The sequence below is a fragment of the Homalodisca vitripennis genome, chromosome 1, assembly GCF_021130785.1.
Source record: "Homalodisca vitripennis isolate AUS2020 chromosome 1, UT_GWSS_2.1, whole genome shotgun sequence".
NCBI classification, from domain to species: Eukaryota; Metazoa; Arthropoda; class Insecta; order Hemiptera; family Cicadellidae; genus Homalodisca; species Homalodisca vitripennis.
Window position 1 is genome coordinate 172,970,832 of NC_060207.1, and position 15,708 is coordinate 172,986,539.

General features: G+C 33.2%; 1 protein-coding gene across 1 annotated transcript in view; it reads right to left on the minus strand.

The window, feature by feature from the left end:
* Positions 1 to 473: 473 nt before the first annotated feature.
* Positions 474 to 15,708, minus strand: part of LOC124352744 (vesicular glutamate transporter 2.1-like) — a 29,038-nt gene continuing 13,803 nt past the window's right edge. The window contains exons 3-11 of the mRNA XM_046802392.1: positions 14,777 to 15,010; positions 13,358 to 13,532; positions 10,508 to 10,644; positions 10,170 to 10,290; positions 9,041 to 9,174; positions 7,641 to 7,783; positions 5,153 to 5,273; positions 1,318 to 1,589; positions 474 to 1,282 (exon numbers count right to left, since the gene is read on the minus strand). Coding sequence (XP_046658348.1) covers positions 1,395 to 1,589; positions 5,153 to 5,273; positions 7,641 to 7,783; positions 9,041 to 9,174; positions 10,170 to 10,290; positions 10,508 to 10,644; positions 13,358 to 13,532; positions 14,777 to 15,010 — 1,260 coding nt within the window. The 3' untranslated portion in view covers positions 474 to 1,282; positions 1,318 to 1,394. The remainder of the gene's footprint in view (positions 1,283 to 1,317; positions 1,590 to 5,152; positions 5,274 to 7,640; positions 7,784 to 9,040; positions 9,175 to 10,169; positions 10,291 to 10,507; positions 10,645 to 13,357; positions 13,533 to 14,776; positions 15,011 to 15,708) is intronic.

A 15,708-nucleotide genomic window follows, 5' to 3' on the forward strand; every position in this document is an offset into this window, starting at 1 on the left:
ATTTTTATTTTCGATCCTACCACACTTACAAACCATCTAATGCATTGAAAATAATATGTAAACAATGTTCTAGAACCCACCTTGATGATCAAAGCTATGAATTGTAACATAAGGTTATCGAAACTGGTTGTCTCCCTTAACAATTTTACTGTAATCAAAGGAAAAACAAAGGGGTGCCACACTATTCCTCTCATACCTGAAACAACGCAGATCGCAAATAAACTCTTTGGAAATCCATGTTGGATTCCAAAACCCGCATATTTGTTTATTTTCTTAGTCAGTGCAACAACATAAAAAAAACTATCACTATGGCATTTAATCTTAGAGCTAAAAGTAAATTAAAAGAACCGAAAGTAGGCGCAAGGGACTTGCACTTGACATTATTACATTAGACATTATTTATGTATATATATATATATATATATATATATATATATATATATTCATTCTTGGGCCAATATACAAAACACAAATTTTACGTTGGAAACAAAATTATTTTTAATTAGAAGTGCAAAACCTGATATAACAATTACTCGCAAGTTTCCTTAACCTCTGGTCCTCTTAATAATGAACCCTGAAAAATGAGTACCTGGTGCGTGATGAATTATATATGCCTAATTATATTTTTTAAACTACCCTAGGGCGCTATCGTATTACATTAAAGGTTTTTTCACTAAGAAAGCTACGAAATTTGATATATACTTAAAAAATAATGTATAATAATAATATACTAAATATAAATTATAAATAACATTAGCGCATACAAACAAATATTAAAATATGTACGGGAGTAAATCCAGTCCAAGAGCCGATAGCTAAATTTGCAATTTTCTTAAGGACAAATTATCATATCGATTTCACGAGACACGATTGTGTGCTTATTGTATATAAATTGGGTTCGGGACCTAGACTAATAGTTCGTATATTGCACAAAACTAATATAAACATCAAATAATAACTTTAACCATCATTTAAACCGAAAATTATAGATTATGCTCTTCTAGGTACGTATAATAAGTTTATTTTGGATCTTAATAACATAATTAAATAGGCCAATATGATATTACGTTATAGATAAGAGCAACGTTGAGACACTTTTAAAATCTATTTTTCTATTTTCAACACGAATAAAATAATATAGAAGGCATTATAGCTTACTCTTAGTTGTACTTATTTAAGAATCTTTCTACATTATTATAAAAATCTAAACACTGTGATTTGAGAATTTGGATTGCAATGGTTAGAAATTGGTGATCGTAACCAAAAACAATTGTTATTAATAAACAAAATAAATGTTATTGTTAATGTTATTATTTACATATTCACAGTAAATATTGATTGAAAGTAATTCAACACATTCGAGTATATAAATTAAAGATCTAGAGTCATTATAGTTAGGATTTATCCTCATGGGTATCACTGAATGCATTGTTCAAGCAACCAGTGTTGCCATTCTTGCACGGTAGAGTAGATTGTTGCTCCACCGCCCAGGGCTGCCTATCTCCAGACGCAAACACACCACAGAACACGGCTCCCACCGCCATGAGAGAACTGGCGATGTAGAATATAACCTCCCACTGCTCCGCACTCTGAAAACCCCATTTTATGCAATAAATTTCAACCATAACTGAATAAATAAAATCGAAACCCATTGATAACCCATGGAGCCCCGCAGGGATATTATCCTCTGGTCAAATTCTCTTTTTGATATACGTAAATGATCTGAACCAATCAATCCAAAATGGAAAAGTGGTTCAGTATTCGGATGATACGGCTCTCTGCGTCAAAGCCAGAACAGTTCAGGACCTGGAAATAATGTTTTCTGAACTGAATTCCTGTATTCAATTTTTTTTCTGAAATAAACCTGAAAACAAACGAATCAAAATCAAATTTCATAAAATTTGTGTTGCGGAATCAAGTTTCTGAAACAAAACCTTCAGCGTTTGTGGATGATGTTCTACTCCAGGAAACACAATCTACAAAATTCCTTGGAGTGTACCTAGATCGGGGTCTGACCTGGGATAATCACATCGACCACGCATGTGCAAAATATTTTGGCTCTTCACAACTTGGCACAGTATTGCTCCATCGGAGTATTGAAGACGGCCTATTTTGGCCTAATCTACCCTCATCTAGGGTATGGTATTAAACTCTGGAGTAGCTTTGCAAAACACAAATTGGAACTGGTCTTCAGACTCCAAAAAAAGCCGTGAGAGTTATTTTGGGTTTGAGAGCCGGAGAGTCGTGCAGAGATGCTTTTAGGGAGTTGAGGATACAGAGTTTGCCCTGCCTCTATATTCTCGAGGTTATACTTTACTCCAGATAAAAGTGCGTTTTGGTTCGATGCGGGGATGTTCACCATCATGGGACCGGAGGCAGGGGCAACTTTTGAATCCAACAACACAGAACAAATGCTTTCAGAAATTTGCCTTCTTAAGTTGGTGTCAGACTAATCAAAAATCTCCCTGAAGGTATTAAACAACAAAATGAAAAAAAATTAAAAGCTCAGTTGAAAACCATTTTGGTGTCAAAAGCATTTACTCTGTTGACGAGTTTATGATGAATCGCTGGGATAATTAAGAGCACAAAAATTTCACAAAATCGTATTGCTTGATCTGTAAACTGTAAGAGTGAAGTTTGAATGACGTCATGTGTGTTTGAGTTTGTCATTGTCAGCGAGAATGGTTAGGTTAGATTTAGGACGTTATAATACAATGACGTCACAATAAATTTTGTGTTCCAAGAGGAAGTAATGCCTGAGCCGATTGGGTTTTTAGTGGGTGTGAATCTGTATTAAATTTGGTTTTAAAAACGAAGTTAAGTTAGCGGACGCATTTCAAATGTTGACTGTGGCTTATGGAGAAGCTACCTTAGACTGAAGCAACGTTTATCGGGGGTACAAAACGTTCTCAGAGGGCCGAGAAGATGTGAACGACGAACAGCATGCCAGACACCCGAGCACGTCAAGAACAGAAGAAAACATTGGTGAAGTAAAGAAAATAGTATTGGCTAGTCGTCGAATCACCGCTAGAGAAGTTGCCAAGGACCTGAACATATCGATTTGCTCCTGTCATTCGATTTTTATCAAGAATTTGGACATGAGACCGGTCCCCGCGAAAATCGTACCCAAATTGCTAAATGTCAACCAAAAACAGAATTGCATTACCATTACTATTGAGCTGTTCAACTCTCTCCTCTATGACCCAAATTTGCTCCAGAGGATCATAAACCAGTGACGAAGAAAGGTCATCCCAAAATCATCCCAATGTCCTATATTCATTGTCCATCTTAATATGATAATGTAAACCTTCTTTTTCATACTGTAATTTCCCAGTACCAGAACAGTATTTATTTCTGTACTATCACAACTTCAACATTTGAATATTTTGTCATTGTTAGATGATGTGTTTGGTATCGTCATTTAGTAGATTCAATTTCGTCTTGTCAGCCAAATCAAGCGGCTAGTAGGCGCTAAGTCTGTTTAGTTAGGAGCTCTCTTAGCTGAATGAGGGTGGTGTACAGTTCACACATTTACCCGTGCATCTTCGTCTCCACTGACAAATTATTAATTGGTTGGTTCGATTAGATAAATAATGATAACTGCTCGGAACCATGCTAAAATAGAGGTAAAGAGATATTAATTGAAGTACACAAAATTACAAAGTCCCAATTAGACAAATGTGTTGAAATCAACTGGATAATATTATTATTTATTGCAGACAAATCATACCATTTCATTGCAATAATAAAAAAGGTTCACTCCCCTTTGTACCAGCATCTTGTTTCTGCTGTGACGATCGTCATTTACCTCTGGTCAGTTGTTCGTGGTTGGTCGGTAAGTACATACCTACTGTGGTCTGTAATTTGTAATTCAGTTTTAATGATTTTTTTAATTAAGTGCTTGTTTTAGAGTTTTTGTACATGTAGTTGACGTGGTCGTTGTGATTCCTGACTTACGAAAATTACAACGCCCTGGAATGATTAGTTTATTTTAACCTAGATTGTTGTTATATGTTAGATTAGTTCACGTAAGGAAGAGATCAGATTGCAGATCTCGAAACTTAGTATTACTGACATTTTTTCACTGAACGAAGACAAATGTACAAAAGAATTCTGTTTCCTTCACAATACTTCCGTCTTAAAAAACAAACTTCAAACAAAGAATTTTATAATGTGCGTCAATTATATTATAAATAATACTATAATACTAATTACAACGAAAAAAACATGTTTTATAGATGGTGCTTTATATCAGTACTGTGGTTTTACTTTTAATATCAACTATAATTTCAAAATGATCAAGAACTCTTCTACAGAATAAAACGCCATTGACACCAGGAGGTAATTGAGATTTGAACTGTTTGGAATTATTTGCAAATTTAATACTACATATTAGTTAATATAAAACTTAAATTCTCTTTCCTGAGTTCTGGATCAATAGGAATTGTAAAAAGCATGGTTTGACTGGCAAAGAAACTAATCCGCGCGATTACTTGATTTTTAATACAAAATATACACTTTATTACTTCTACGTTGAATAAAAGCAGGTATAAGTGTTCAACATTACGCACAATGTTTTTGAGGGTCACCTATACATCAATGAATGATATATTGCTGTCCCCTCCACAATAACCATTCATCCCATTCACAACGAAACTAAAGTGCCGATTTTATGGGTTGTAAGTAAAATTACGCTTAGTGTTTATTCAACACAAAGTTTTCTCCAAATTTTAATGAAATGAAAACACCATTAGGGTTTGAATTTTCCTCGTAGTTTTAGGCAAAAGCGAAACAAAGTGTTTGCAGAAATTTCGAGATTATAATTTTTTCTAAATCAGTGACGATTTTATGTTTTTTTTTTTTTTTTTTTTTTTTTTTTTTTTTTTGTTCAGTCGGATAATTGGTTGTAAATGGTCCAATAATTTATGTTGAAGAGAAAAATATAACTAGGGGTAACAACTGGGCAAGTAGTCCATTTTCATTAGTGTTGTTTGTGGATTATCGCTGATAGAAAGAATAAAGTGCTCAAATTGTTACAGCCTTGGATTACACTGTACTCAACGAACAAATCGTACTTTTTATGAAAAAAAAAAACAATCGTTAAAACCCGATATATTTAGTTTCTTGTAATTACACAGTATTAGTTAGTTACCTTATCGGTGACAATGAAACTTGTAAGCAGGGGAGTGATAACCCCAGCTGAACTTCCAAAGGTGTTTGAGATACCAAATAACACACTGGCGTGCTGGGGCGCGATGTCGAGGCAGTTGACACTGGAAAATTAACAAAAGTTAGAACATTATCCTCTGGTTGGACGTTAAAAAATATACAAATATTATCATTGTTTTGGTAGTTTACAAATACATGGCAGCATAATCTTTTTTATGACTATTATTATTTCAGGTATGTACAATAAGGCATTTAATAATAATATTTATAAACTATACATTTACTTACAATAATCAATTTAAAACAAAGATAGGAAAGGATAAAATAAATTGCGTTGGCTTCGGTATGATTATGTTTGAAATCAGGTCAAAATCGAACAAACTAAAAGAAATTTAAATTATAAAAAATGTTCGTAGAAGATTAAATAAAACACTACTCTCCTGAAGGAAGGGTCCAAAATTCATAAATGGTCTTACTTGCATCATGAGGAAAGTAATTTGGATTTTTATCCATTCTAAGGTTACGATACATATTTGGGCTTCAAAATATCCATCACCAAATTTTCTTTAACCGATAGGATGCGGAGTGATGAGTTATTTTTAAGGTGGAAGATTTTTGGGTTATATAAATCGTTTTAATTCATAAGCCTCGAAAAAGTATATAATGTTTTTGTAACTAAAATATTAATTTTTTTTATTTACTTTTTAAATGCCATTAAAAACTTAATTTCTTTTGGAAATTATTTTTTTAAATGTAATTGTCTTAATTATATTATATACACCTTCTATACAAAATTAATATCCTTTTAACAGTTTTTCTTTGGATCTGATTACAAGAAGCTTCTAACATTTTACTTAAAATCCTTACAAACCTCGTGGAATTATCAAACAAATGTTCTATTTTTTGCATTTAAAAGTATCTCAAAAGAGTTTTTACAAATATTGTTTGAGGAATCAAAACAATATGAACACATTGGAAACCCGATTGCAGCACTTAAGATCCTCTATTTGTAATTTTAAAAATTAGATATAAAATGATAATATTTAAGATTACAGGATTCAAAACATTTCACGATTTCTTATATTATATTAACTCAGGAGAATTAAGGTATATAATGAATAGGTATATTATCAAGATATTTAGTACATCTGAGAAACAATGCCCATTTCTTTCATTTGTTCAAAAGCAAGTTTCTGTAATTTATCTTTGTTTTTTACTAACGAGGCTCACCTTTTATTTTATTATTAGGGCTTTTATCTGTGGCAAAACATCTTTACCGAACTCTTGTACCGTGTGTGAGGGTAAGGTATATGGTAGTCAAAGGAATCTTGTCTGTTGTTTTAAGACGATAAATCGCATATTTAATGTCATTAATTTGCATAAACCGAACATTAGAGTATTTTAAAGCAATCATTGCCATGTATATAAAGTGATCCGAGTGTCTGAAGTCTTTGAATGGTGTTCCACTCTAGTTCGTGGTGTGGAATCTGTCTCTAGTTTGGTTAAAAACTTTCGGAAATTAGAGGTAGATTTTGAATTCTTACTAACAATTTTAGGAAAGCCCTGGCAGCGGCTAATTAGCCCTGAATAGCTGATAAACTGGTTATTACTTATTCTGTAATATCTGAGGAGTCCTTTCAGTTAAATGTGTGCGTCTAAAGTTTAAAATATTCTCCGCTAATAAAACAGATTCATCAGATACCAAAGCACAGCGGAGCAACCGAGATTTTTACACATAAAGTAGTTATGGTGGGGAGGGGTTAATAAAATACGAGTGTTGAGTTTAGCTCCATTTCAGCGGTAGGTGAAATGGAGCTACCATTTCACCTACCGCCTAGTGTAGCGTATGAAATCTGAAGGCGTAATAGTCTTGACTCCTGGAATCTGGAGTTTACGTCCATCTGAAGAGATCCAAAAAAAGTCGGCGACGATGAATCTCAAAACGATTTTTTAGCATTTTTGATATCGAAGATATTTAGACTATACAATAACATGTAATTTAGATTAATAAATATTTTATTGTATCATAACGTGCACGTTCAAGTGCACTATGATGTTTCAGGCACGATCCTAAAGCACGGTGGAGCAACCGAGTTCGACAGATTTCAGACCGAGTGTTTGTCAGCTTTGTTTCTAAGGATATATATATATATAGAAAATCAGGTGGGGTTCAGAACATAAACTGCTGTAGCCTACTACGTTTACTACTATTAAAGGGTAAAAACTTCTGATTAGATATTTGGCGTAACCCATTATTCCAGTAAGTCTTACGTTTTCCGAGCATAGGAGCAAAGTGGATCTTGAAACCCAGATGAAGGATTTTGCCTTGAATTTTAGGATACTGGTTTTCCCAGACACAGATTAGTACACCTAGCATAGATTGATTGAGCAAAACATTCTTTCAACATTTTATGGATTTTCTTAATTATGTAATGTAAAATAATGTATGCATGAGAAACTATGAATTATACTAGTAAGTGGCGAAAGTGATGCCCTCCAGTCCGAGATCTACAATGAGACACAGGACTACGGCAATAGAGGACCGCAAGTGTCCTGCCAGGAACAGGAAACCCGCCTGGCCCAGCAGAGTCCCGCTCAGAAATATTTTGCGTATCTGAAATAGTAAATAGATAAATGAGAGTATTTGTAATTTACCAAAAGCAAAATTTAATTAAAAGGTCTTTATTATTAAAAAAACAATATTTTTATATTGCAGCAAATCCACTTGTGCTGTAAATAGTAATCCTCAATTCATACTGTAGGGAGGAACATGGAATATTCTTTCAAGGGATCCAAATGCTATAAATCAATAACGACCAAAAAACGGATAGAATCCCGTGAGATATCACAATAGCTCAGAAATATGTTCAGAGGCAAATTCGGCATTGGTTATGTTATGGAGCCCATAAAGTTGCCCAGGACTTTGTTGCCACGATCATGCGCGTTCCGTTCGCGTACAGAACTGCAAGAAGAAGCCGTAATAACTGCTGTTTTAATATATTTGACCATTTCTCGTGCGGATTTGGCTCTATAATTGCATGTTTTAAAATTAATTGTTCACTACGAAGCAGTTTTCTTATATTTAATATAAGAAAACTTAGAATATTTAAATATTATCTGTTTGTTCGGCAATGCTTTGCATTGAACGATACATCACAAGAAACTAAGTTTTGTAATTTGACGATTTTGCAATTTTTAAATTTAAAGAGAGACTTCAAAGATTATAACACATCTTTCTGTGAGTTATTGTTATTACTGTCTAATATCTTATTGGAATAAACAGGCCTAGTTTTAAAAGTCCATATTTGTGTTTTCATGTTTAATTATGCAAACTTTAGTACTAATAGTGAAGTATTACAAAAATGTCAATATAATTTATAAAAAAACCAAGAAATAAAACATAGCTTGGACCCTTACGTGTAAATGTGTAGGGTGTAAATTAAAATCTCATATGTGTTACTGAACGGTTGCTACTGGTTGGTTTTGGGAAGGGGTGGTTAGGAATTTGGAGATCGGTGAACGACTGATATTGTTAGATATTATGTTTAAAATACTAGCAACAAAGTATTTCTAAGGTATTTTAAAAAGGTATTCTTTGGTTTCAACACATGTTTTGTCCAAGAATGTGGATTTCACATTTCTGTATCTGTAAATATTGAATTTGCCAAACAGATAGATGTGTTTACAAGATTTTACAGACATAGTTTTTATTTATGGAATATCTATTAACGTTGGCCTATGTTATAGCTACCTATTCTTTAGTTTTATTCTTTAAAAATGAAATGTATATAGTTTAAATTCACACAGTAACATGAAATGACATTTTTTATTGCGAGAGGAATGACCAAAGTCATAGAGTAATATGACTCACCTGTGTAGTGGATAGAACATTTGTATTTTGCAGCCAATCACTGATGCCTCCAAAGAACTGAGTGGACAGCCCCATCATCACATACGGAAGTGAAGATATGATCCCTGCTTCAGCCAGGTTATAGTCGAATACATCTAAATATGTAATAATAAGTTGGCAGTATTTTTCTTCATATCTACACCATACGTTCTCAACAAATGAGTCTCACATATATGTTATAAATAAAAAAAATTGACTCATGCATTAAAGCCGAACGCTAATTAAACCAATGTACTATGTACTGAGTCACCCCGAGAAAGCAGCAAACTTTATTATTAACATATTTTTACTTTTATCAACAAAAAAATAGATTTATGTTCTATTTACCGCATTTTTATTAAAAATTTAATATATTGTTAAATTTAAACAATCATATAAATTAGTGCAAACACAGTATATGAAACCTTTGATAATTTTAGTTACCAATGAGGGAGGCGATTGCGAAGCTATCGATATCACGTGGCATGGCACTTCAATACTATTAACAGATAGGGCGGTTTTTTTTTTAAGCTTCTAAGATACGTGAACGCTCGTCGTGGCGCAGCTCTAGTGTTGATCTACACAACTAATCCCTTGAACCTCAGCACACCTCGTGCACAGGAATGATTTATCTATTGTGTAACTAGTATAATAAAGGATAAAACTTAGAAGTCAGGAAATAATCTAGCAAAGAGATGGTTACGATTGCGAAGGGAACAGAAACGCGATCGCCCACACTGAATCAAAGTTGAGTGTGTATCAATCGTGTATATTGGCTGATTGTTAACGATATTTGGCTATATTTGGCTGAGCGTTAGTGAATATTGTTAATATGGCTTATGGTTAGCCATGATGGCAACGAGAAAAAATATAAACATAAATTTGTAAACAACTGAGATCAATAATATAAGATTTTGACATGTGATATTTTTTATTCCATGAAGTGCATTGAATAAAGAACTAAAATATGCGATCGGGTATTCTTAGCTTTCATTTTGAAAATACAGTAACGCATAAAAGCCAGGGGTTTATATAGGAAGTCTAACAGCACCCTACCGGTTACTGGTTCAATTTCTAACAGTACAAAATATTTCAAAAATATATTATCTACCTTTCATAAATGTAGGGAGCAAAATAAGCATGGTGTAATGAGCCCAGCCTACAGCAAAATCGGCAACTACAATAGCCCAAAACGGTAGGGAAGTTAAGATCTTTAGCCACGGATGTGTCACCTGTAACAAGTTAATACTTTCTCTCAGTGGTGTAAATTTAATTAAAGTAAAAAATCATAATACTCGTAGAAACAGAACTACCACTGCATTAAAGCCATACATTTCTCCCACGAATAAGGGGTAAGGAGATTTTGTATTAAATGAAAGTGTATATGTATTTAAAGCTACTGTTGATGATATTGTTTCTTGTAATTAACTTTCATCATATTTCACTCACCTGATTGCTTGCAGGAGGGACACTGGCTATGGAGTCCTTGATATACTGCAGCTCCTCAGGAGATATGTTCGGGTCGTCCTCTGGGCGGTCTTTGACCACTAATAACCAAACTATGGACCACACAAGACTCAAGAGACCTATAAAAAAATCAAATTAATAAACCAAATTTTACCCGCTTAAAAAGTGTTGATGAATCGCTTGAACGTAGTTAATAATGACCTATTATTATAGTGTAATTATTTTTAAATTGGAAAATAGATGAGTTAAACAGTACAATAATGAATAATATACAGTAAAGTTGCAGAAATAGTGGTTAAACTGTATTGCCGTAACTGTATCAATTTCTTCTTGGATACATTCTTCACCAATATGTCTAGTCTAAAGGTAAAAGGATTCTAGGATGCAGTTATTCGCATTTGTGCGAAATTTAATACTCGGGTATTTCACAAGGTATATAAAAAATTGTTTTTTTAAATATCAAGCATTATTTTAATTATTCTTACACACAACAAAATAACTCTTTTTTTCTCCAAGTTGTAATACGATGGCTATATAAAATTTTGATAATTAATATTCATACCTCAGTTGTTATCCATTATAGGCCCAAACGAAAACGAGGTTTGTTTATTCGAGTATTCTACTTATTCAGGTCATTTTAAACAACGTGTAATTTTTTATATATCATGAGGATTTGTAACATCACCTGTACAATAGATTTGGAAGTATACAAAGTATGTATTTGAATAGTTATACGTAAATAAGTTAAATTAGTTTTGATTGATTGTAACTAAATCAATTTCTCGTGTTTAAAAACAAATGAATGTGTCTTAGATTGTGTATTGTAAGGTTTCAATACGATATAGTTTTAAATATTTATAAGTGTTGCAAGTACTATGACTTCATAGTTATCGTACCATCAGTGTTGATCAAATTAACCATCTAAACTAAAAATTCACTTTTAGTTTTAACTTACAGATGGTAGTCCCGCGTAAAATCTACTCTGTTCGCTTTAACCAGGAGGAATCTTTATTCCTAAACCGTACATATTTTAAGACAGATTTAGATTGAACTCGCACAGGCCAGTGGCCCATGAGGACGGGCAGAATAAAGCTTAAAAGGGGATCGACTTCTCCTTTTTTTTAAAAAAAAAAAGAAAAAAAAAGAAAAAGAAGATTGAACTCGTAATGTGGAGTTCTCTTTTTTACGTAAAAAGGATACAATCCAAATAATTATAGCACGTCAGGTACTAGCTTCGATTATACATTATAAGGTTAGTAGATAAGAATATAAGATAAGATACTATTCCAATAGAAAGGGTAACAATTTTTATTACTGTACAATAAAATTCCCGTCATCCTCAAGATAATCACTAGTGATAAACAACTGTGTAACCAGGCTCAAACAAAAACTGCTGAGGATAACAATTTGAAAGTTTTTCAGAATGTAGGCTATGTAATTCAAACCTTTAACTGTATTAGTTATATAACTAATACAATAAAATATTATAACTTCACGAAGTGACACGTTTTTAATGTTTTATGACTTAATGAAATTATATTTTTTTATAAATTTTTTCAGAAAATGACATATTTGTTAATAAAGCTATTGCTTAAGTAATAAATTATTGTAAAATAAAATAAAACACACGTTAATTCATCGTTTGGATATATCTTACGAAGACACCCCCGTAAAACTCTGATTAAAAAATCTAATCCGTGACTTGCCTACCGATTACGATTATGCGTCAAATGCATGCCCTCGTTGATTGATCAATTTCAATGGGGGACTTTAAATAGTTTACTGCCATACAGTTTAATGTTTCCTTTACATTTATAGATATATAATTTATTAATTATATGGTTAAACAAATTATTCTAACCTGACTACGATTCCAATGGTAGTAGTGTGGTTTTGTTTATCTTTATTATCAAAGAAGAGTGATAATTGTTATTATTCTTTTACGTTATTAAAAGGGAATGAGAAGTTTTTAAGCATATAGCCCAGGTCACGTAAAGCGCTTTTTTTGTCGAGTTCCGAAGTGTATTCCATATCATTTTTACACCTGAAAATTTTTTGATAAGTTTATTTATTAGATACCTACTAATTGACTTATATACATATATATTCATTCAGAATTCAATTAAATAAATGTACTGTACAACACGAGCAAAGACTCAATGAGCTAAGCCTTGTAAAACTATGTGTTTGGTTATGATAGACCAGATTGGACACATCATGTCATAATCCAAAATAAAATGCACCACCAAAGAGTCAGGTTTAAAAAAAATCTTAAATCGTTTATGAACATTCAGATCCTTTATCATAAAATTTTAGCTGTCAATGCTCTACCGTGAGGGTTGATATTACCAAGTAGCTTATTGGTCATGAATTAAATCTTAAGTTTATTTAAGGATACATAACTTAATCACATTTATTTTTTCATCTGAAAGGACACACCACTCATTTGTCATTTGTGGAGATTGGGCGAGTACTATAACCAGAAGATTATTTACATTATCAAAGTTTCTTGCTTGTAAACTATGTATTTTTTTAATAAATTGTTATTTTGCAAAAGATACGTGTAGAATTCTTGACAAGAATATAAAATTATATTTCATATTTGACCCGTAAAATCCTTTAAATTAACTTTACTATTCCTTTCTTTTAATTGTATATATTTGCATACTTATATGTTATATTTTTCACGTGAAGAAGAGACAGAAGTTAGCTTCGAAACTCTACGTCGTGTTTCTTTTGTTGTAACACTTAACTATGTCAAATTTCCGTAATTCTGTTATCCCATGTAATTATTTTGTCTGTGATGTTGATATTAATCTGTACATACGTCACCTGTGATGTAGAAAATAGCCCGCCAGCCCAAGACACTACCCAACACTCCGGACATCTGTAGACCCAATACCGTTCCCACGGGAGTCCCACAAAGTGATAACCCTACTAGAAAGCTTCGTTCTTGCAGAGGAGCCCACCGAGCCCAGAGAGCATGGGCAGCGGGATATGTCCCTCCCTGGAAATAGAGATTCATGAGATTTGCAATGGCTATCTCACCAAACTGGGAGCAACAAACATGACTAAACTAAAAGAATAAAAATTAAACATGAATACTCTCTGAAATAGAGTTAATTCTTTGCTTTAATCGTTCAAGAATGACTAACGATGTAAATGTCATCTTTTAACAATGGTTGAATGTTTACATATTTGAGAAGAAATAAATATTTGTTTTATTATACTTATAAGATAGAGTGCTTAGCTTTAAATCTTGTAGTTGTACACTATTATTAATAATTTTAATAATTTAAACATATATGTTTGTACCGTAAATTAGTTAATTAAATTTCATACAATGTAAATTTCGCAACCTAATCAGCCAGTATAATATAATATTATTTTACATCCAATGTTCCGGAACTAAATTATTGGGCGGAGTAACTACCTAATTGGCACGCGTATGAATTTTTTCTTCTAACCCTTTGTAGCAGCCCAACTACGTAACCGATCAGACCTCGCGCGCTTTGTCCGTAAGTAAAATTTATCTTTTCGTATTATTAAATTAGCCCTTTGATGCCAAACGTATAAAATGAATGTAACGTAAAGTAAAGATGTGAATAGTAAAGTAACTTACCCTTGAAGATCTTTTATTTGCTTGATTGAGATAGATAAAGGTTGTGGCGTCGTCCTTATGGCGACGAGCACGTTGTTATAAATAGTAATTTGTATCATTAAATGGCTAATACCGTCGCGAATTTGTTTTAGGCGAGTTTACGTAGCTGATGTATCTCACGTGTTGTTTGAATAGATGGCTACCATTTCCCAACTTCTACTCCTCTTCTAGAAATAACCGTTCTTAGACTACAGCTTCAATGTCTCGTGCCAAGACGCCGACACCCGGGTTGTGAGTCTACCTATTGCGAAGGGAAGTGAAATATTATTGTTTTGTAAAGTAAAACGTCGTACGCATAATTCAATAGAACATTGGATATTTTAGGCCCACCTAGAAGATATACTTTTTAGTTATTATATTCTAATTGGCAGCAACGTGGCAGTACATAACTTTTCCTTTACCATCTAAAAGTGGTGCTTTTAAGTTTTCGTAATTAAACTGAACTTATAAGTACACTTTGTATTTCTAGTATTTATTACTACGACCTCAGAAGTCACCACCCCCATGTGTTATCGTCATACGGTACATGTTAAACTAAAAACGTTAATACGAGTACTTTCTGCAAAGTACGAAAGTATAATGACTCAAACCTCAAACAATCCCTCGATGATCCGAGCGAAGACGAATAGGTAAAAGCTGGTAGTGGCGATTGGTGGTGTGAGGGTGGTGAGCAGTGCAGTGACGAGCACTCCAACCCCTAACACGAACTTGCCACCCAGACGGGCGCCCAACCATCCCCCTAGTAGTTGAGTGCTCAAGTAGCCGTAGAAGAAGGAACTGAGGATCACTCCTTGCTTCTTGAAGTCCCAATCAAAGTCCTGTGTCTGAGTTAGATAGTGTATTAAAAAAAAAACAAAACCACAAAAATTATATCAGTGTTGTCATATATATGAAAGTTTATCTAATAAGATGCAATTGTATACAGTTTTGCCACATAAATAGGTACAGATTGATAATTATTTACTTAGCCACTTCACACTATTTGTCAAAATTCCAACCTAAATTAAAAAATAAAGGTATAGGAGAATAGTACAATAGACTTACCTCCGGCTCGCTGGGGCCGACGCCCCCAGGCTCCAGATATAGGTAATTCCAAAGTAGGGAATAAGTAAAAATTTGTTAATAGGTTAATTTCCGTGATACGTTTTGTTACAGGGAGTTAAAGGTAGACAGTAGTTTGTTATTTTTCTGGATTTAATCAAAGTTTTATCTTTAAGGACGCATTGTCGCTTACTACAGTTGGCGATACGACCAAAAGTGACTGGACCTGTTTGTAGAAAATTAGTTCTGGTATTCAATTCTACCCTCATATTTGAGATATAACCTCTCGTTTTGCACTATCTAAGAATGTCAATGTCAGGTTTCAGCTAAGACCTATGGTTTGCTCGGTACAGAGCTCGAGAGAAAAAGTAGAAGTAGAGTATACATGACACCAACATGACTGGGTTTAAAATAATAACTTAGTATGTTTTGCTACAGATTTTGTCTTTAGGTACATTTTGTGGCTCAACCATTAAAGATA